The following is a 23,997-nucleotide window of genomic DNA, read 5'->3' on the forward strand; positions in this document are numbered from 1 at the left end:
GTAAAAATGGAAAAACAGACAAAGAAAACATTGTGGAGAACAAACCAGAAGCTTTAAAGGTCACAGGGTATATAAACACAGGGTGTTTAACATCTCTAAGCATGCACATCCCTCTTGAAGACAAACAATATTTAGCCTCTACGCAGATTCAAGTGGACTGGCCACCAGACTCTCAGCACACTGGAGAAGGGTAGTGTTCAGAACCCAACCCCAGAAGCAAACAAGAGTTTGGAGTAAGTGTTGAAAGGATGGTTTTTCCACACCTGTGTCCTTGTGTTGCTAAGACAGTGCCTGCTGAGATGAAAAGACAAATTAGTCTCCATACTTTGGGACAGGTTGTAACCCCCTGCATCCATGCTACTGAGGACAGTCGCTGATGGAAACAGGAAGTACCACCAAAAAAAGGGAGAAAAACTCTAAGAAGTGTGACTTGATATTTGTTGCCAAAATTCGTGATGTAAAACTTCTCTGGGAAGTGCAAATTATTTTCTAGTTCGGCTGTCACTCTGCAGTGCAGCTGTTACCATACCGTCCACGTGACAGCGTTTGCTTGGGAAGCCACTGCTTGTCATCACCCTGATGTGAGGGAGGAAAGCGCCGTGGCTCTTCCACATCTTTGTGTCTCTAAATCCTCAGAGCACTCCCACACGTGATGGAATTACCGTCTGTGTTTTTCAATTCCATTTTACAGAGTACAAATAAGACAATAAGTAATGGAGAGATTAAACTCTTAAGGAATAAGGAAGCCTTGCTACAAAATGCTCACACACCTGTTAAATAGCTCTAGTTAGCAAGCTGGTCTGTACTGTCCTAGGACGGGTATGCATGTAGTCCTACTGGCCAGAGGCAGTCTCGGAAACATGTCTTTTTAAATGGAGCTTGAAGGGCATAAGAGAGAGAGAGAGAGGGAGATCATACTTTGTGCTGTAACTCCCAGGTTACATTAGAGGGCACACTACTCCCAAGTTTCAAGCTTTTCTATAACTGGAATGAAGTTAAATATCTTATCTGATAGAATTTAGGGTGGTTTTTTCCCCACCAAAACATTAGGATTGACCCTTTACAGACGACTGAACTTACCTATCTTATTTTGAATTTGAGATCTCTTTTTGGAAAAAGATACCAGTGAATTTGGATCTCATAATTCATTATGCTTAATTATATGCTCCTATTAAATGGAAGGATTTGTGCCTACTTCATTATTTCTTTTTAAAAGAGAGGCTAGGGGCTGGAGAAGTAACTCGGTCAGTAAAGTGCCTGCCTTGAAAGCAGGAGGACCTGAGTCCAACCCCTGAACCGATGTAGAGAGCAGCTGTGGTGGTATGCACTGCCCGTCCCAGTGCCAGGAGATGGAGTCAGGATCCTTGGTGCTCCCTGGCCACCAGCCTCACCTGCTTGGCAACCTTCAGGCCAGGGAGAAACACTGTCTTAGAAAAGCAAGGTGAATGGCTCCTGAGGAACAACACCCAGCGACCTCTGACTTCCATATACACCTGAATACACACACACACACACACACACACACACACACACACACACCACTTATGTGCACACACATCCATACAAACACCACTTACGTGCACACACATCCACATACATACACAAAAACACATCCATATACACAACTGAATCTTAAATGGTCTTATTAATAAAAACAAACCTGAGCCAGGTATTGGGGTAAATGCTGGAAGATCAGAGAAGCAGAACAAGCCACAGCTACCTCGCCTCTCCAATTCCTCAGCTGATCCTGTTTCCTCCGACTGGAATCCTCTGAGTCCTTATCCAGAATGAATCTCAGCTGACCTGCTGCTCAAAAGCCTAAAAGCTTAACCAGCCAAAAGCTTCTAGCTTCTGGTCCTCACGCCTTATATATCTTTCTGCTTTCTGCCATCAGTCCCTGGGATTAAAGGCTCACTTTCTGGGATTAAAGGTGTGAGTCACCGTGCTTGGCTGTATCCTTGAACACACAGAGATCCAGGTAGATCTCTGCCTCTGGAATGCTAGGATTAAAGGCGTGTGCAACCACTGCCTATCCTCTGTGTTTAATGTTGTGGCTGTCCTGTTCTCTGGCCCCAGATAAGTTTATTAGGGTGCACAATATTTTGGGGAACACAATACCACCACACACACGTCCACATACACACACAAAAACACATCCATATACACATACACACACAAAAACACATCCATATACACATACACACCACACACACACACACACACACACACACACACACACACACCAAGGTTAAGTTAGCCTAGGATAGCAAAATGTGCTCTATAGATCATTAAAGACTTTAGGTGATAAGTAAGAAAAAGAAAGATCTATTATCACATACGTTTAGAAAACACTGGCTAAACAAATGTATTGAGGTGTTTTTGTTGTTGTTGTTGTTGTTGTTTTAAACATGCTAATAGGGCTTAAATACCCAAAGAGTATGTCACAGGCAGCATTTCCCAGTAGAGCCTACTCACTGGGATTCCTTACAAGTCCTTAGGACATGGGGATAGGGAGGTGAGGAGGCTCAGATGCTAATATGGCCAGAGAGCTAACACTAGATGAAGGAGGCTGGCTGGGTCGCCATGTGGAGGAGTAGGCTACAGTATGTTCAGGTACCCGTACCCCACCTGAAGGAAACAACCCTCCTCAGCTTCAGCCTACCTCCACAAGAAAAAGTGGGCAGATGTCTCGTTCCTTATGAAATGCCATAAATCTCAGCTTTATGTGGAAATTTTCCTATTTTTAAAAATTAGCAACTAAATTGGGCTTTTTAAAAACACGGCAGATGAAACAACTAATATGTCAGGCAAAAGTCCATATACTGACAGTTTGCAGCTTTTGTTCCGGTGTGGGGGCTCCCAGAAGACTCAGGTGTGGGGATTCTTCTCCTGTGGGAAGAATGCCCCAGTCACCTGGCCTCAAGTGGTTCCGTACCCTGACTGGCAGTCATGACACATGGCCAAGCCACGCCCTCAAAGCTCTTTCCCCCTGGTTCAGACAGGACTGATGGTACACCTCCTAATCCTCTTGCCAATTATTCTCAGCCTCTTCTTACCTGTCTAGCAGGCAGTGAGGTGACCTGGGTGAGACTTAAATTTAAATCTGGCATTTCTTAGCTTAGACTGTCATAAGCTACCACAGGCTGGGTGGTGTAGATGATATGTTTTCCCTCGGTCCTGGAGGCTAGAGGTGTTGACTGACTTCGTCTACATCCCCTCTCCGGGGCTTGCTGATGGGCACTTGCTCTCTGTGGGTTCACGTGGGCTTTGCTCTGTGTTGCCTGGATTACAGATATCCCTGTAAATCCAAGGTCTTTATAAGGAAACTAGTCAGTCAAGTTGATTAAGGTCATAGTCCTTCCTTAAGTCTCCAAGTACAGCCAGCCAGTGGGCAGTCACTGGAGGCTAGGGCTTCACAGCTGGGTTTGGGGAAACATCTCTAACAGCAGTCTCTCTTCTCGCATTACCCCACCTCTGTGGGAGCAGGGCTCCGTACAGTCCTTCACCCCATCTCCAGTGGAGTACAACTCCCCAGGACTGAGCTCAAACTCCCCGGTCTTGTCGGGCAGCTACAGCAGTGGGATCTCGTCGCTTAGCCGGTGTAGCACGTCGGAAACCTCAGGCTTTGAAAACCAGGCAAATGAACAGTCGGTGCCGGGGCCGGGGCCGGTGCCCATGCCCATGCCCGTGCCCATGCCCATGCCCAGCTTCAGCGGGTCGGAGGAGCCAGTACGCAAGGAGAGCAAAACCCCGCCCCCCTACAGCGTCTACGAGCGGACTCTGCGGCGCCCTGTCCCGCTACCTCACAGCCTCTCCATCCCTGTCACCTCCGAGCCACCTGCCCTGCCCCCCAAGCCCTTGGCTGCTCGATCCAGCCACCTGGAGAATGGGACCCGAAGGACTGAGCCTGGCCCAAGGCCCAGGCCCCTGCCCCGCAAGGTGTCTCAGCTCTAAATCACTTTTCTATGTACCTGTGATGAATTCTTTGCCGTTTACAAAGTCCGATGAGAAGACATTTAGTGTAGGCACTTTAATATCTTACTCAGACCTTTCTTTAAATGAATGGAATTAAATTTGCTTATTAATATAATGTTGCACAATATTAAAAGTTACTGATCTAAAACGCCAGATGTTACATGAAGTATGGCTGAGTCTCATTAAAATGTTTCTCATTTGAAAGTGGTAAGTCGTGAAAAAGACTCCTTTTGTACCTTTTTATGTTCACTTTTTTTTATGTAGTTTAATCTTAAAACCAATACAATATTGTCAAGCAATACCATGCGTGATGATGTTGTATACGTTTTTCTGAATACTTGATACTCTGAGAAAGCTGATCGTGTCTGCACATCCTAACACAACAGCCCTTCCTTAAGAGACTCTAGTAATTAAGGTGATGAATTTGGCTCTCCCCTTGAGCAGAATGTTGAGGGCACATCCTCAGAATTAAAGGGTAAAGCAGGCCGGTAGGACGAGATACTTAAGGGTTGCAAGAATTGGGACGGGAAGTTGTTTTGACGTCTGACAGCTGTCTGCATTCTTTAACTGTTTTGTGAATCGGTTGCTAAATCTTTAAGTGCCCTGACACCATGCTATCTACTGTATTACTTTTCAAGGTGCAAATTGCTTTCAGAGTTCCAATCAGCTAGATTAAGCAAAAGACCCAAGGAGAAGTGTTTACTTGAATTTTGTGCTTCCTTACTTGATGATTTCCTATATAAAACGTGTCAGTGATGAAGAGCAGATGCTCAAGGATTAAATAGACACAAATTACTGTGTACCATTAACAAGGATTTGGGAATCAATACAGGACAGTATTAAATCAATAGTGTTGAGGAAGACAAAAACCTTTGTGAAAATATATTAACATGATTGAATGCTAAAAGGACTTGGAGAAGGTGAGGGCATTAACGTTCAATAAAGAATTCATCCAACTCTCCGTTCTTACCAGGATAGTTTAGCTTCTCAGCTCATCCCACGGTCCTTTTGTTGGAAGTGGAGGATTGTGGACCATTCTAGCATGGATATGACGACGTAGCATCTTAGATGGAGGTAGAGTAGACACGCAGATGTGGCGGTTGTAGGAGCGTGAACAAGCACCTTGTATGTATAATGTATGTTTTATCTTTGTTGTTTTCTTTTACTGACTGTTTATAACACTCGATTGACAATAGATATGAACTGTATTTTAAATCATGCTGTTAAATATTTTCCCTCTTTTGTTGGGAAGCTCATCTTAGTTTAGTTGTATTTGTTTTTGTTGCTAGCTTACCTGGAAGGCAGTGACCACTTTTTTATATTCTCTTAATGAAACCATTCAGCAGGTATATGCTGTTGAGGCTGGTTATAGAGGTTTTCTATAATAAATGTTCAAGTATTTTTGTACATAACTGGTTAATTTTAATAAGAGATACCATTATGTGTAAAAAAAAGTAAAAATAAAAGCAAACAGTTGTGGATGCAGTATGATTGTTATAATTATGCCAAATACTTTATGTATGGAAAATATTTGTACATATGTGCTTTTAACAATAATTCTGCCATATTGACTTTACAATTTTGAATGTCAGAAAATTAATATATGTAAAAATATTTATGTTTAGTGAAAGTATTCATAATTGAGGAAAGGAACATATGAATTTTAGCTTTGTATCTTGCAGGTTTTGCAGTTAGAAATTTCTGGAACTAGCGTTTGCATTTGATAATAACACTTTGTGTTTGTAATCACATCCTAAAATCTATATATACATGCACATATACATGTATGTAGGAAGCTCCATGTTTCTGTTGTTTTAAGGAAGTAAAATCTTTCCCTTAAGTAAGATGACATGCATAAGATAACAAAGCCTCTTTGATTTCTTTTTCCTGTGTAATTTAGTAGATTTCTTGACTAGTGCTTGGGCACAGAATAAATCAGTGTTATTTGCTCTTGAAGCCTTTTTTTTTTTTTTTTTTTGGCAGTGAATAGTTGACTTTATCATGTGAGTGTATTTCTAAAGCAGCTATATAGCAGAAATATAGCTATATTTCAAGAGATTCTGTTAGTTCAGATGTTCATGTTGATTGCTGCTGAATGGTAAATATTAAATAAAGTTATCAGATTAATCTTAATGTTTCTGCCTTCATTCTGACCATCAGTGTGGCTTTACTTAGAATGGCAGCTGCATAAATCCCTTGGTCCTATCATCATGAGACCTGTAGACTTCTTTGTAGATAGATCCTATTTCTGTTGCTCTTTGACTCTGGACACAGATCATTTATGCCATAGAGAATAAAGGGTGAAGGGTTAATGGCATCAGTTGCCATCCTGTGCAGAAGATAACATTTACCTGGGTAGCTAAACACTAATTAGTTTAACCAGAGCCAAGTTAGCAAATCAAGCCATCCAAGTTGGTCTGCATTAGAAAACTTGACACAAACCAGTTAACTGCCAGGTGGACAAGGCAACAGTTGAATGCTGCCTTCCCCAGCTGTATCATGTTTCTGTCTGCATGCCACCTCTTTGTCCTGCCTTTGACAAAATGATAGGCCATATATTTCTTGATCACTGAAAATCCGCTGACAGAAAATTTCTGTTAACTGAAGTCTGTCTTTTGACTTCATGAGATGCGTCCATACTGTGATAGGTTTACATTTGTATAAGTCAATGATAGCTCTTCTATTAAACATCAAAATCCATTTGAAGGCCAGTGTCAGTACCCCAAGTACTTCTCAATATTAACCACAAGATCTTATGAGCATCTTCATTATAATTAAGCCCACAAGTATTTCAACTCTCTGTGCATAATTACAATATGAATAGCTCAGATTTCTGCCTAAGTAGGCTTCTCTCTGGTTTGTTATTGATTGTTCCACAGAAGACAACAATGAGAATAACAAGTTGCACTGTCTTGTTTTATCTTTATACATTACTGAGTGGTTTATATCAAAATGTATGAGTACTGAAACATGGCCTTAATTCTATAAGAAAACCATAGAGAGGATTTTTTGGTTTTTTGTTTGTTTTATTTTTTAACCAATGGTTCAAGTCTAGGCTGGGTATTCCCAAATTCTTGGCCTCTTACTCAAAAGGTTAAAATAGTCTCAGAAAAATTTGCAAAAGTAGCAAGAAAACTTTATCAAAGCAAAGTATGATAACAAGTCACATGAACAAGCCACAAGTACCTTGAGGTTACTCAAGGGCCCTAATTATTGTTTGGGGCATCCTTTTATGGAGTTAAAGAAAATGAGTATGGTGAGGGAGTTCTGTTTTTATTGACAGATTAAGTTAAATAACCATTCCCTTCCCTAATGTATCTCATTTTAATCATGCACACCCAATTATGCATGGGCATAAGATGGTAAGTGGGATTCACATAAAGGACACAGTTTGCTTAGTGTGCATGCACCCAAAGCCTGCTGTACGCTGTCGAGAACTTGCTCCCGAGACTGATGCAGGACCATGTTTACTGCTCACTGTCACAAAGAGGTGAGCCCCATCTTGACAGTTCTCAGAGGAGCAAGAACACAATTTCATTTACATTCTGGAGTTTTGTTTAAGGCCTTGATAAAGAGTAAATAAAGATCATACTTAGCCAGGTTCCGGATTGGTGTAGTAAATAAAGATCATACTTAGCCAGGTTCCGGATTGGTGTAGTAAATAAAGATCATACTTAGCCAGGTTCCGGATTGGTGCACAGCAAAGCTGGGAGCTTGTTACTAAAATTAGGTCAGCACTGTTCACAACCTGAGGGCCAGTGTGGTGGAGACGATTGGTAAGGAAGAATGGGGTTTAGTCAAGGGCTAGCATCTAAAGAGAGTAGCAGACTGTTGACCTCAGAGCTCCATCCTGGGAAGTTCAAAAACACGGAGAGCTCAAGAGGTAAGAAGAAATGGTGGGGCCGCCGGCAGGAGTGTGTGCTAAAGGGCCCTTCCCCAGCATGACCCTACCTTCTCTGGAACATTTCAGTGGACGCATCCTGGGATTGGCCCCTACAGTTCTTTTTTTACAGAAATGCTACTTTTCTGCAAGTTAGCCCTAATGTGAATTTACGTTTTGTTAGTTGGTGAGTTGAACTAAAGCCTCAGAGGTAGGGCAAGTTACGGAGGTGAACTGTTCTGGGTCCTGTAAATCTAAAGAGAATTTAGCAGTTGACATCTTAAACTATTTGATTGCTGAAAGTTTGATGGCAGCCTGGGCTACATAATAAGTTCCAGGCCAGCCCAGGTTCCACAAGATCTGTCTCAAAAACTCAGACAACAAAAAGTTAGGAACAAGCCTTGCAGAAAGGCAAAGAGTGTGGGAAACAAAAATTAATCTAGCCTGTAGAACTTCCCGGCAAAGCTACTGTGTTCCATTCTGAGCAAAAAGTTTCAAAGACTCTGAAACTTTGAGCTGGTGCTTTCTGTTGAGTTTATAGGTCTTTTGAAATGTCCCTTTTATGAATAATAGTTATATTGTTGAAAAGGAAATTCCTGGGAGAGTAGACTAATGCTAGTGAGCAAGGAATATGAAGTCATGTTCGTGAGGTATAAGCTATGAGATTGATGCTTTCTTTTTCTGAACAGATATTTTAAGCATGGTTATAATCACAGTAAGCCTCAAAGTACACCCTTATTTTTTATTCAGTGTTAATACGATTTATTTTTATATTGTATCATGCATGTGAAAGGCAAAGAGTATGTTCTACTTATTTAGCCATTTCGCTACTAACAGACCTTATTTTGTTTCTAATTTTTGTCTCTACAAATAACACCACTGAGACCCTTTTCTTACACAGAGCATGTCCCATGTTTTGCACTATTTCATTATAGTGAATCTCACACAAAAAGTGGCTTTCTGACTGGAACTGCAAGGGCAAAGGAAGCCTGGATTTTGTATGTAATTTTCTTCTGTAAGAGAGGAAAGCATAATGTTTCCTGTACTCTACATGGTTCTCAGTAGGGACTATAATGTAACACTATTCCTGAGGAGACAGGAACAAACACCTGCTCACCCCAGATAGTGAACCAGTAAGAGACCAAAGTAAGGACACCACCAAAATCTAGCTTGGTAAACCAGTGAGTTAATGGGGTTCCTTATGGGTAAGGAGTCATTTAGAGGAACAGGAATAACACAAGGTAACATTGCATTACCAAAAGCCCATCCCAGCATGGTCATAACTCAGGAAAGTTATAGACCTAGACTTCACTGCATGATTTACAAGCAGCCTAAAACTTTCCAGACCCTTTTAGGCAATTCAGCTGTTTTGTGCCTCCTCAGAAGACCTTACTGCTTATATAACCTTGGGGAAGGAGGAACCTTGTGCATTTGGTGAGTTTCAGGAACTTCCTGAGTCCTGAGTTACTTTGGGTCTTGAGGCTCCCTTTAGAATTTCCTATATGAAAGAACAAGTCTACCTTTAAGATTAGTCATAACAAACCTCCTGGGTCTTAACAAGCCTTGCAGAGAAATTGCTTAGACAACAATAACTGCCACAAGAAAAGATAGTTTAATGAGCAACAAACTGAAGGCTACTGACATATATCCCTCATCTTTACATGGTAGCTATCCAGTGAAAAATGAGTGATTTCTGTAGAGACCCATAGAGGTTTCCTAGTGAGAACTTTTTCAGGGTCTGAGAATCTGAGCTTGCTTTATCCAGCAGGGCTGCATAAGGAGATGACTGGGCCATGGGCATGGTTACCAGGTGTTTGGAAGGGTCTGCACTTGGCTGTGCAGTATACTTTGATCTAGCAAGGAGGAGGTTTTTTGCCCCGCCCCTTGGCGTTTTTTGTAAAAAGCCCTTTTGAAGAGACAGAAGGGGCTGGTGATCTAGATCCTCCTGAAGCTATCCTGTGTGTCTGTCTGTCGTCTCCTCTCTACTGTCTTTCTATCTTAACATTTCTTATTCCTCTCTCCTCCTCATAGGAACTCTTTAAAAGGTGGGAGCTGGCCTCCCCCAGATGGCGCCAGAACTACGGACTTACTTGGGTGAAGAGGAAGTAAGTGGGAGTAGGGAAACCCTGTGGAAGCCATTGGACATGTCTGGTTATGAATTATGAAAAGGTTAGGTAGTGGTATTTTATTCTTTGGGAGCAAAAACTGTATGTAGACAAATTAGGCTGCAGCAAGTAGCTCTCTACATCTAGGTTTCTCTCTTTCTTAATTTCCATTAAATTAGAAAAAATATAGGGTTTAGGTATAGAAATATTGTGTAGGAAGAAACTTAAGGTAAGAGTAGAATTTCCCTAGTGTCAGACCTGAAAACAGCATCCAGGAACAAGCAGCCACTGCAGATTTAGCAGTCTGAGAAAGAAAACCCCTATGGGGCAGGGAATTAGTAAGCATATGTTTGAATATTTGCTTGTAGAAAGTTTGAAAACTAGGGGAGTTAAGGTAGAACCACAAGTACAGAGGTTCTTGGAGTTCATAGAGGAATTGTGTCCTTGGTTCTCTGACTATGGTACTCTGGATGCAGACTCCTGGAAGAGAATCAGAGCCTAAATGCAAAAAATATTATGAGGAATATGGGCTGGAAAAGATTCCTATGGAAGCTTTTGGCCTGTGGACATTAATTTGAGACAGCTTAGATCTAAGCCCTGAGTGGTAAGGGGGAATCTTCCCTGAGGTGGACATGGGCAGAGCAAAACCTTCTGTTCTGCTGGAACTGATGCTAGATGAGAATGCTTTTACAACATTGTTTCAGGTTCAGTTCCTTCTCGGCCTTGAAGCTGAGTTTAAGGAACAGAAGACTTGAGATGAGACAAGGAAGGAACTAAAGGGCTTGATTAGTAATTTCTCTTTCTCAACAATTAATTGGAAGCTCTTCAGGTCTCTCCTTCCCAGGTTTCTCTTCCTTCTGTAGGAGCAGAATTAGACTCACCTGGGGGGTCGTCTATCAATATGGAAAAGCTGCCTATAATTGCCCTGGCACAAAAGCCTCCTGGAACATGACAAACCCTCACTGATAATCCTGTGTCTCCCCTTCAAGCCAGTATTAAGGAAACAGTTAGCAGAGGCCTGAGTGGTGGCGGTGGCATCAGGGACTCTGCCTCTTGGGGGAGGGGACAAGCAGGGACAAAGGGGATCTGTTGGGAGGGGATCTCTCCAAAAAGGCTCTCTCTTCTTCAAGGATTCTCATCAGACAGTGCCAGGTGGGGAGTTTAACTGGGTGGTACACCTGTCAAACACAGGTAGCACAAGTGTCCTAAAGTGAACTCAGGGAGGACAGAAACCTCCTGTGGAGCACAAGGGCAAAAGCTCACTTGATCTTGATTTTCAGTATGAATATAGACTGTGAAAATGGCATGCTGCTGGTACAGCCCCAAACCTCAAAACATCGATTTTTTGAAAGCTTTGTTAGAAAGCTTAGAAGCCTTACCCCCCCCCCCCCCCCCCCCCGGGGGCTGCAAATAGATGACCAAACCTTGCCTGTCAGGAGGCAATTAAAATGCTAATGCCACTTGTCAGGCCACTTTGAGACTATTTAGAAATTAGGGCTCATGGCAAGGGAGAGCTATCAGTACACTGGGAAGTTGCTTTGGGTGTGGAAAAAGTTTAAGAGCAAATAAGGAACCTGGGTTGTGCCTGAGCTGCAAAAGAGGGAGACATTGGGTTGATGATAGTCTATCAAGGACAAGGCATCAGTGAAAGAGCTCATGGCAGTCTTAAGATGCAACTTCAAGCCGGTGGTGGCGCACGCCTTTAATCCCAGCACTCGGGAGGCAGAGCCAGGCGGATCTCTGTGAGTTCGAGGCCAGCCTGGGCTACCAAGTGAGTTCCAGGAAAAGGCGCAAAGCTACACAGAGAAACCCTGTCTCGAAAAACCAAAAAAAAAAAAAAAAAAAAAAAAAAAAAAAAAAAAAAAAAAAAAAAAGATGCAACTTCAAAAATTAAGAGGAGGGAATTGTACCCTCAGTCACCAAATGAAGCTTGGGCTGCCTGAGTGCTTAGTACAGTGTGTGGCACAGAGAAGTTTCAACTCTGATGACACCATAGCTTATAGCAGAGGGGCAGCATTCAGTCATACAGCAGCACCAGGCAGGAGAGAGCCTCAGAGCTTCAGGATGCTGGGGTCTCTAGGCAGGCAGGACCAGATATGGGAGGTACAGACAGACTGGGGCAGTAAAAAAGCTGAATGGAGTCAGCAGCCAAAGTCATGCAGCTTCTGTTTGCTGGCTAAGCAGAAAGTTTTCTGAAAGGATCTCTGTAGCAGCTCAGTTACTATGGCAACCACCTTCTTCCTGAGGCAAGGTTCCTTGGGAAAGACTGTCGTAAAATGCTGCTGTAGCTAGGAGTGAAGTTTCAGCAATGTTTGAATTGTTGCATTCAGGTAAACTGCAATGAATTTGGGTAAAAGCACCACCCCTCGGCCATCGCCTATCCACTGCTGGGTACACTTCCACCAGTTCTGGAATGGCTAGGAAGACCTGGTGGGAAAAGTGGCTCGGGGGGAACAGTGTCTTCCCAAGTGTTGGAGCCCCCTAGCAATGGCACTAACTGAATCCCGAGGTCAAGGGAGCTGGATACAAAGACTCTAGAGCCACTGACAAATTAGGCTCTGGTTTCAAACTTTTAGGGGAACTATAAGACTGTTATTAGAACTGACTTTTCTGAACTTTTACAAACTTCAGAAATGAAGCAGTTTTGAGTTCACCTACAATTTTCACTATGGTGACTCATGATTCATGTACCTTTTGTCTTGTTGGAAGAAAATGTAAATAGTTCTGTTAAGAGATCTCTTTTAGGTGTTTGCTAAAGTTTGTAAAGTAGTCCTATGGGGAATTTGCTTTTGAATGTAAGAATTGTAAATATGTATAGTAATATTCATACTAGAATTATGTTAACCTCTTGATATTAATGAACCATAGTTTGGTGAAGCTATAGGAGTCTTTAAGTCTGATGTAGTTGCATCAGGAGTTTATTGATTTAAGAAAGGGCTTGGCACAGCTAAGGCTGTTATAGACATCTTAGACCTATTCAAAAAGGACATTCTATATCATCTTCTATTCCTTTATTGGGGTGTGTGACAGCCCTAGGGATTGCTGTGGTTGTTCCACCTACTTGCAAGCTCTTAGTAGGGACCTGAGTCAGAGCTGAGTTAAGCTCTGTACTTTCCCCTGCCAGAGGCTGACAGTCAGGGATGGGCAATGTTCTTCTTGCTAGCTTCCAACCTAAGACAGACTATGCTTGATGGAATGTGTAGCTCAAAGATGGGTAAGGTTGACTAGGGAAGAATGATCTAAGGCAGGCACAGTCTGGGGGATCTTACATGCCCTTTATTATATTAAGAAGAGGGAGCTGTAGAGACCCACAGAGATTTCCTAGTGAGAACTTTTTCAGGGTCTGAGAATCTGAGCTTGCTTTATCCAGCAGGGCTGCATAAGGGGGATAACTGGACCATGGGCATGGTTACCAGGTGTTTGGAAGGGTCTGCATTTGGCTGTGCGGTATACTTTGATCAAGCAAGGAGGAGGTTTTTTGCCCCACCCCTTGGCGTTTTTTTGTAAAAAGCCCTTTTGAAGAGACAGAAGGGGCTGGTGATCTAGATCCTCCTGAAGCTATCCTATGTTTCTGTCTGTCTCCTCTCTACTGTCTTTCTATCTAAAAGTTTCTCATTCCTCTCTCCTCCTCATAGGAATCCATTAAAAGATGGGAGCTGGCTTCCCACAGATCTCAAAGAAATGGTTTAGACATCAGCCTTAAGTATCTTCAAGTGCTGGGCAATGGTGGCACATGCCTTTAATCCCAGTACTTGGGAGGCAAAGCCAGGTGGATCTCTGTGAGTTCAAGGCCAGCTTGGTCTACAGAGCAAGATCCAGAACAGGCACCAAAAATACACAGAGAAACCCTGTATCAAAAAATCAAAAACAAACAAACAAAAAATATCTTCAAGTAAAGACAAAAAGGGGGGGAGGGGGAAGAGGTGAGATAACCAAGAAAGCGCATTGAACAAGAACAAGGGCTACAGAACAGAGCTCAATGGCAGAGAGTTTGCCTAGAGCTCATGAAGCTGAGATAACCAAGAAAGCACATTAAACAAGAACAAGGACTACAGAACAGAGCTCAATGGCAGAGAGTTTGCCTAGAGCTCGTGAAGGCTTGGGTTTTTCCCCAATACTGCCAAAAATAAAAAGTAAACAAGGAATCCTTAGCAGATTGAACTCTTTGCCTTCCAGTGGTAAGAGTTGTTTGTGACATAGACCTTCCTGGAACAGACATGGAGACACCCTTGTAACTGGAAATTTCCTTCAGAGATACAAATTTCTCTTACAAAAATATAACTTCACTGTTTTCAGATATTTTTCAATATTTGCTGTTTTTCAAAATAAGCCTTATGCCAACCTAGCATACTGTGGAATAGTATATTCTGGTCTTCAAAGTATTTTAGGGTGGCGTATTGTGGTGTCCTATATGTGAATGCTGATAAATTCATTCCCCAAAGTATTGTACCCATTTTAGTGACACTGTCACCAGCAATTGGAGGAGATAAAGCTCATGCTGCTATTTGTAAGGCCTGAGAAGTTGTCCGTGGAGACCTCTATTCATTTGCAATTAGGATCTTGAGTTAGACTGCAGGACAAGGCAGTAGGAAGCAAAGTTGGAATTTATTAAGGAAAAAACAGATACACACAAGGAGTGGGTACAAGCTTCTCAAGAGTCGTATCATTGAGATTTTAGATAACTCTCCATGAGCAAACTTAATAGAGGTCAGGAATATTCATGAGTTAAGCTTTATGGCATATCAGAGGTCCAGATGGACACAGGAAAGTCTAGGAACGGCTGGGGATTTTCCTGGAATAGAGTTTATTTCCCTTTTCAATCCATATAGGGGGTTTACCAGGTGAATATGTCAAGGTGTTCGAGTCATGATGAGATCCAGCCAGTTCAGGGAGTGTACAAAATGTCATATGGCGTCCTGCTGTAATTCAGCTCTTCAATCACATTGGTGAGAACAGGAGACAAAAACTGGTCAAGTAGAATAGGAACCCCAAAGCCATCCCCAGAATGTGCTGACTGGAGGTCTGAGATGCCAAATGGGAGTTCTAGTTCCTGCCTTTTGACTTGCCCTAGAGGAGCACTTCAGACTAAACACTATGTGTGCTCCTGGCTGAAGCTGAGAGGAGGCACCTGGACACTGGGTTAGTCAACTGGACCTGCTCATCCCCTTCTACACCTCACCCCAGTTTTGCCATACATTCTTTAAAAAGGCCCAATAGCGTGCTATTTTCTGGGAATATCCCATTCATACCTGATCTCTGTGCTTACTATTTCTTTCTCCTCCCCATCTTAAGATCCCATCTGTGAATTCATAATAAACATCTTTCTAAAACTCACCTTCTGTGGTCTGTGAATTTCATTCTTTGACTTTTTGAGACAAGACCCTGAAAGCCATAACTTCTGGGTGGCTTTGATGGCTATTAAGTTTTTCAGAACTATGCTAGTTAGTTTTATATCAACTTGACACAAGCTAGTGTTATCTGAAAGGAAGGAACCTCAATTGAGAAAAATGCCTCTATGAGTTCTAACTATAGGGCATTTTTTAAAATTAGTGATTGAGGGGAGGGGGCCCATCCCATTGTGGGTGGTTCTGTCTCTGGGCTGGTGGTCCTGGGTTCTATAGGAAAGCAGGCTGAGAAAGCCATGAGAAACAAGCCAATACGCAGCACTCCTTCATGGCTTCTGCAACAGCTTCTGCCTCCAGGTTCTTGCCCTGCTTGAGTTCCTGCTCTCACTACTTTTGATGATGAACTGTTATATGGAACTGTGTGACTGAAATAAATCCTTTCCTCCCCAGGTTGCTTTTGATCATGGTGTTTCATCACAGCAATAGTAATCCTAACTAAGACAAAAGCTCTGACTCCCCAAGAAGAGACAGGTTCTGTTCTCAAAGTCACCTGAATATTCTCATATCACTAGCAAGCAGTGCCTTTCCCCCATGCTAGTGAGCCTATCCTCCTACCATCTATATATTCTTGTTTCTTTTCTTAAAAATTAAATATTAATATGATATACTGCTTCTAGGGGCGTTTTTGCTAATTTAAAATGTAGGAAGAAAATATTGCTGTTATTTCCTAAACTTTGAGAAGTGTTAATAAATCAATTAAGTCTATTATAGAATCTTGTGCTAAAGAAAATGATAGCCTGATAAAAGGAAGTGACAGAGAAGATGAAAAGTAATAGCCTTAAAACTTAGGATGACATTTCGAGAAATAGTTTATTCCACAGAAGGGATTTCTAGGAAGACTCTGAGGTCCCTCTGTTCATGCAGAATCCACTAGACAATTATGAGGTACTGCACCCACAAACCACTGGACTTTGAAACAGGGCAGCTTTGGGGGGATGTTCATGCTCTTGGCAGCGCTACTCTTCCCTGATCTTCTAAGCCCACCCCTCTTTCATCCAGCATTCTAGATTCTAAAGGGAGGCCTCATTTAACTAGTTGAGCTGTCCACTGCTATGTCTTTGGATTCAGAAAACCCAGATCATCCATTGGCCTTTGCCCTTACTCTTTAGTTAAAATGTGCTGGAGGTAGACATTCCTAGCCATGTTCCAGACCCTAGAAAAAGGAAAGAGACACTGGCCTTGCATGGGCCATGATCTTTCTGTATTTTCTTTTCCTCTCCATAAAAGCCCTTTGCCCTTGAGCTTGCCTCCAACCCAGGGACTCCATGACAGGACTAACTTTCTCATTGCCTTCTTTTCCTTAGGATTTTTCCTCTCAATTTAATTGGCCTATCCTAGGAGTGAGCCCTTAAACTGACTCAGTAGCTCATGACCAGCATCGCCCTGCAGTTGACAACCAGAGGGATAGCCATGTTCCTCGTTCAAAGACTCCATTTTTCCTATAAAGCAGAGGGAGGAAGGAAGGGAGAGAGGATGGCGGGAGGGGAGGAGGGAGGAAGGAAAGGAGGGAGGGAGGGAGGGAGGGAGGGAGGGAGGAAGGAAAGGAGGGAGGGGGAGGAAGAAGCTTGATTGAAAATAATTGCTGCTGTAGAGATGGCTTAGCAGTTGAGTTCATACTGCCCATGCGGAAGTTCCCAACACCCACAACAGATGGCTTACAGCCACCTGTAACTACATCTCCAGGGAGGTTGACACCTCTGACCTCTGCAGACACCTGCACTCATGTGCACATACACACAGAGAGATATAACACACACAAACACACAGAGAGACATAATATGCACATACACACATTTTTTTTTAATGGACAAAAAGAAAAAGAAAAAAATTGCCTCCTAGGTAATGCAAGTGGTAGGGGTGGTGGTAAGGTGTGAGAGACTCCTGTTTTTCTTACTGGTTTTATAGAATTATATGTATAAGTGACTGATATATTTTAAGAAACTGCACATTTTCAATGGTATGGCTGCCAGGTCCCACATGACTGGACTTACCACTCTACTTACTTTTTCTTCCACTATATACTGGCAAATCTAGATCTCAACCTTTCTGAGAAGAACAGACAGAATTTACAACCAAGTGTTACTGGAGAGAATGTGAGTGGTAGGTAAGAGGAGGGGTAAGAGGAGGAGTTTTAGATGAAACCTGTGTTGGTACAAAGTGGATGTGGTCAATTTTAATCCCAGGAAGTGCTTTGTGATGGTTTAGCAAACAGGCTGTCCTGTTCTTTACAGGCAACACCAAGAAACCACCTTTAGAGAGCTCTACAATGCCTCTGCGGGTATTATAAGTTTGTGAGTTCTGTTTATGTCAACAGTGTGAATTTTCTCACTCTGATAAAAGCATACACAGGTCTTGCTGTGTTTCAGAACAACTGTTTACAGTGCCAAGTCACTTTTCTTCAAGAGAGGAAAAAAATTAATAAGTGCATGGTAACTAACAGCCTCTAAGAAAGGAATATGAAGGGGGCTGGAAAGATGACTCATAGTTAAGAGCCCTTATTCCACCAGTGGTCTGCAGATCAGATCCCAGCCATCAAATGTCTCACAAATACCTGTAACTCTAGCTTCAAAGGATCCAACACCCCTTTCTGGCCTCCATGGACACCTTCACAGGCACATGTACATACAGAGACACACATTCACATAAATAAAGAGAAAATATTTTTTCAAAAAGTAATTCCTCTTTCTCCTTGTTAAAAAGAAAAAAAAACTGAAGGGGCTGGGGTCATTTAGTTCAGTGTACTCACCTAGCATGCGTGAGGCCCTGGGTTCAGTCCCCAGCTCCTCTGGTACCTGCAGCAGCCAGAGGAGTTCCCCTAATCTTGAAGGACCCCCACTAAAGCCAAACTGGGATTGGTGGCTTCTAAGCAGAAAGGAATTTCAGAGTGACCCACTAGGGTTTTTTACTGGAGACATTTTGGGGTTGAATAACTCAGCAGTTAAGAGCATTTGCTCCTCTTGCAGAGACTGGGACTCACATCCCAGCATCCACATGGTAGCTTACAACCCTCTGTAATTCCAGCCCAGGGGATCCAGCACCCTCTTCTACCTTCTTTGGCACTAGGCATGCACGCAGTACCCTTATGCACATACAGGCAAAATGATCATGCACATATAAGTAAACTTTTTTTTTATTTAAAGATATTTTAGAGCTAGGGTGATGACTCAGTCGGTAATGTGGGTGGCCCACCCCCACTTTTTCCCCCAGGGTACTCTTGAGGACTGAGAGGTAAGAGATTTAGATAGAAATATAGAGGGGAGAGAGAGACAGATAAAAATACAGGATAGCCTTGGGAGGGCCTGGATCATAATCCACCAGCCCCTCCTGTCTCTTCTAAAGGGCTTTTTATAACAATGCCAAGGGTTGGAGCAAAAGAACTCCCCCTAGCACAGCCAAGTGCAGACCCTTCCAAACACCTGATAACCACACATGTGGTCAATCCATCCCCTTATGCAGCCATGCTGGGTAAAGCAATCTCTGATCTCACTAGGAAACCTCTGTGGGCTCCCACAGGTCCCTCCTGTTAATTTTTTAAAGAGCACCTCAGACCCCTCAGATAGACTGGGTCTGTCTTAGGTCATCCTCCTTGATTATTCTTCCATTACCGTCATGGAGATATGCTCTCCATCAAGCATATTCTGGCTTAGGTTGGAAGCTATCAAGAAGAAAGTTGCCTGTCTCTGACTACCAGCCTCTGGCAGGAAGGGGTACAGAGCTTAATTCTACTCTGACTTGGGAGCTTGCAAGTAGTTTGAACAACCCAGAAATCACTAGGCTGCCATACCCCCCAGTAAAGGAGTAGAGGATGACCAAGATGGAATGTTGTTTTTTGAATGGGTCTTAAGATGTCTATAACAGCCTCAGATGTGCCAAGCCCTTTTTTAAATCAAACTCTTTTTTTTTTTCAAACTGCATCAAGTAAACTGCATCAAACTTAAAGATTCCCGCCGGGTGGTGGTGGCGCACACCTTTAATCCCAGCACTTGGGAGGCAGAGCCAGGCGGATCTCTGTGAGTTCGAGGCCAGCCTGGTCTCCAAAGCGAGTTCCAGGAAAGGCGCAAAGCTACACAGAGAAACCCTGTCTCGAAAAAACCAAAAAAAAAAAAAACTTAAAGATTCCCTTAGCTTCACCAAACTCTGGTTCATTAATATCAACATGACTCTAGTATGAATATTACTATACATATTGACCACTAGTGTGACTTTTTACAAACTCACATTCCACAGGACTATTTTATAAACCTTAGCAAGCATCTAGAAGAGATCTCTTAACTAAATTATTATCACTACACATGTTTATACTTACATTCAACATTTACACTTTTCACAAACTCATGTTCAACAAATACTTATCTATACTTCTTATAAACTTATACTCAAAAGTAAACTCTGTAGAACTATTTTACAAACTTTTATTCATAAGGAAACTATTTTTATAGATATCTAGAAAGAATCTCTTAACAGAACTAACTTATTTTCTTTCAACAAGATAGAGAGTACACAAATCATAAGTTACAGTAGTAAAAATTCTAAGTGAACTCAACACTGCTTTATTTCTAAGTTTGTAGTTCATGGTCAGCTTTGATATGAGACTCCTGTGGGTAGCCAGCAAGCTTCATTTGGTGACTAAGAGTACATTTTTTCCCCTTCTTAATTTTTCAAAGCTGCTTTTTAAGATTATTATGAGTTCTTTGAATGATGCCAATGTTTCTCTCTTGTACCTTAAGCACAACTCAATTCTGTAAGTTTTTTTCACATCCAAAGCAATTTCTCAGTGTAAGAACCATTTTTTTTTTGTTTTCTAAAAGATTTCAAAGTAGCTTGTTAATAAATGGTATTGGCACTTTATTTCCTTAGAGGCAAGCTGTTCACTGCTGTAGGATGTTCTGTATGGCAAATGTGTTGCTGATTAGTCAATAAATAAAACACTGATTGGCCATTGGCTAGGCAGGAAGTGTAGGCGGGACAAGGAGGAGAATAAAGTTGGGAAGTGGAAGGCTGAGTCAGAGAGGCACTGCCAGCCTCCACGATGAGAAACAGCATGTGAAGATGCCGGTAAGCCACGAGCCATGTGGCAAGGCATAGATTAATGGAAATGGATTAATTTAAGCTGTAAGAACAGTTAGCAAGAAGCCTGCCACGGCCATACAGTTTGTAAGCAATATAAGTCTCTGTGTTTGCTTGGTTGGATCTGAGTGGCTGTGGGACTGGCGGGTGACAGAGATTTGTCCTGACTGTGGGCCAGGCAGGAAAACTCAAGCTACAGTTCACATGTTCTTAGTTTTCAGTGGGTAGAATTGGGCTTTCTAACATTGCTTGGAAAAGAAACTGTATTTGAAACTGAAAAAACAGAGTTTCTGGGCAATAATGCCATTTTGAGCTGAAAAACTACATTTCCCAGACTGCTTTCTCTATAGCATCATGCTATTACTACATTTCCCAAGCTGCTTTTCAAATCACTTCCCGGGATGCCTTTATATGGTTTGTTTTCATGCTTTTGCTTTTTACCATGGGAGGTTTTTAAATCAAGTTTTTGCTCCTTTACCGTGAGAGATTTCCATTCTCCCTGAGCTGGCATTGATAGATGTATTTGCTTCACCTCACATTGTCCCTGGAGTATACCTGCCCACTCTCATGCATTTAGATGGGCATTTTGGTGCCAGAAGCAAAAACCCCTTGGGGCTTGCTCTTCCACCTTACCAGGTTAGTAAAAGAAAATGAAAGTTCTTGAAACAACAATTTTTTCAGAAAGATTTTCTCTCCAATAGATCTCTTTTGTCTCTCCTTGTCCCCTCCCCCAAGATGCAGAGTCTCTGATGCCACTGCTGCAGATCAGGACCCATGCTCTCCTCCTGCAGTCTGGCTCAACCAAGTATCCTGTAACAGCCATGAATCCTCTGCAACTCTGTGAATGCTCTGCCTCTAGCTGCTTTTTTTAATACTGACTTGAAGGAGAGACAGGACTAGCAGAGAGGATTTCCATATTCTTAGAGGTTTTTTGTTTTGTTTTGTTTTTGTTTTTTTTTTAATTAGGGTAATTACAGGTGACTTTTCCCATACTGAGAGATGTTATTTCCAGGTGAGTTAAATTTTTGTCCTTACAGAAAGAGAAAAAAAATCTAAGAAAGAAAAGTCTGAAAAGCTTTTAGTTTTTTAGAGAGAGATTTTACTAAATCTTTCCCAAAATTTCTGTTTCTAAACTTTGACTTCATGGTCAAGAAAAAAAGACCCTGTTTGAATAGTGTTATAAAAGTGTTCTCAGGCACTGCTGGTGGAGTGGAGGGTTTTGTCTTTCCTGACTCTACCTCGGGGAAAAATCTTTTCTCTGCCTCTCAGGGTTTGATTTTAAGCTGTCTACAGGCCAAAAGCTTCCATAGGAATCTTTTTCTGCCTATTTTTCCTTACCTTTGATAGATTTTTCTGATTCTTCCCCAGGATTTTGTGTTCATAGCCCCATAGTTGGAAATCAAGGACATAGTTTCTCTGTTTTGTTGTTTATCTAAATTTTTTCTTAAACTATATACCCAACCAATTATTTCTACATTCTACCTTACTCTAAATTTCTTCCTACATTATATTCCTATAGATAGACGTTAAGAGAGAGAGAGAAAGAAAGAAACCTAGATAGAAAGAAATATACACTGCAGCCTCACTTTCCAACTTCGGCATTCCACCACCTAACTTGACTCACGAGAATAAAATACCATTGCCTTTACCAATTCCTTATTGGCATGCCTTACACCCATGATGCCCCCTCTCTCCTTTTGCCAAGTCCTTGGGTCCCTGTTTGGGTGCCATTTGTGGGGGGATCTGCCCCTACCTTTCTCCCTCAGGGTATTCTTGAGGAGTAAGGGATAAGAGATTTAAATAGAAATATAGAGGAGAGAGAGACAGAAACACAGTATAGCCTCAGGGGTCCCTGGATCCTAATCCACTGGCCCCTTCTGTCTCTTCTAAAGGGCTTTTTATAAGAATGCCAAGGGGTGGAACCAAAGGCCTGCCCCTAGCACAGCCAAATGCAGATCCTTCCAAACACCTAGTAGCCGTGCACATGGCCAATTCATCCCCTTTACAGCCCTGCTGGTAAAGCAAGCTCAGATCTCACTAAGAAACCTCTGTGGGCTCCCAAAGTAATGTGCTTGAGGCAAAGTATGAATACTTGAGTGTAACACAAATCTTAAAAGGTCTTATTAAATAAAAACCCAGAGCCAGATATAGGGTGAAAATCTGAGAGATCAAAGAAATAGGAAAAGCCACAAGCTAACCTCACCTCACCGACACCTCAGTCTTCAAAGAGATCTGCTTCCTGTATACCCATGCCTATATATATGTTTCTGTTCTGTTCTATCATTTGCTCTCTCCATCCAGCCACATCACTTACTCTTCCTGCACAGCTCTGTCACTTCCTGTCTGTCTCTACAGACCTCCAGGCCTCCATGGTTAACTAGTGTTGAAATTTAAGGCATGTGCCACCATGCCTGGCTCTGTTCCCAGTGTGGCCTTGAACTCACAGAGATCCAGACAGATCTCTGCCTCCCAAGTGACAGGATTAAAGCTATGTGCTACCATTTCTACTTCTATATTTAATATAGTGGCTGGCTTTTTCCTCTATATTTAATATAGTCCCTGGCTTTTTCCTCTATATTTAATATAGTGGCTGGCTTTTTCCTCTGATCCTCAGATAAATTTTATTGGAGACACAGATAAAATATCACTACATTTCCCCTTTTTTGTCTAATAAAAAATACTAATAAACAAAAAAGTTATAACTAATGTAAGAAAAACTATATACAATAAGTACAATAACTATATACAATATATATAAGCAATAAATACATCAACAATGTCTAGTCCATTGGCATTTGACAAATTCAGTGAAAATATTCCCTTATCTATCCTATTTTGGTGAGTCCAAAATGTACCTAATTCACTTTCTATCCTATATTGCATTACCCACAGAAAACTATCTTATGATGTCTTTCAAAATTTTTTAGGGGACACAGATAAAATATCACCACACCTGAGTTCATATCCCTAGCACACATTTTAAAAAGCCAGGTATGACAGCATGTGCCTTTAACCTAAGCACTGGGGCAGGGTAGGGTGGGTGCAAAGACAGGTGGATCCCCAAAGTGTGCTAGCCAGTCAGTCTAGTCAAAATGGCAAGCTTCCATTTCAGTGAGAGACCTAGTCTCAAAAAAAATAAGGTGGAGTGTGATAAAGGAAGATATTCAAAGTCTACCTCTGGACTCTACATGGGTGCTCAAGCAAGTGTACACAGAGGGTACAGAGCAAGCGACGGAAGGGAGGTAATGAGAGAGGTGCTCAGAAAGGGAAAGAAGAGCACCACGGGGCACATTTCGTTGTCTCTACAACAGTCATATCGAGGATTTGGGTTGAGTTTGAAGCTATTACCGTCAAAGGATTGCCAAGAAACCCAAATGAGACGCCGGTGGCTCCTGAGCGTACCTGGCAGAACTACAATGAGAAGGTTGAGTGGAGATCTCAGAATGAAAGGAAAATGGGCTATCTTTACTGTAGATAAAGTTAACAGTCCTGTTTGAAATTCTCAGGAGTAAGGCTCTCCCCAAGGTTGTATGTGTGGTCAGGCTTTAAGCCTGGGCCTTTTTTT

At 42.1% G+C, this 23,997-nt stretch overlaps 1 protein-coding gene across 1 annotated transcript in view; it reads left to right on the forward strand.

The window, feature by feature from the left end:
* Dock4 (dedicator of cytokinesis 4) overlaps nt 1–5,441 on the forward strand; it is a 413,592-nt gene extending 408,151 nt beyond the window's left edge. Inside the window, exon 52 of the mRNA XM_059279518.1 lies at nt 3,487–5,441. Coding sequence (XP_059135501.1) covers nt 3,487–3,954 — 468 coding nt within the window. The 3' untranslated portion in view covers nt 3,955–5,441. The remainder of the gene's footprint in view (nt 1–3,486) is intronic.
* Nucleotides 5,442–23,997: the final 18,556 nt, after the last annotated feature.

The sequence above is a fragment of the Peromyscus eremicus genome, chromosome 14 (genome assembly GCF_949786415.1).
Source record: "Peromyscus eremicus chromosome 14, PerEre_H2_v1, whole genome shotgun sequence".
NCBI classification, from domain to species: Eukaryota; Metazoa; Chordata; class Mammalia; order Rodentia; family Cricetidae; genus Peromyscus; species Peromyscus eremicus.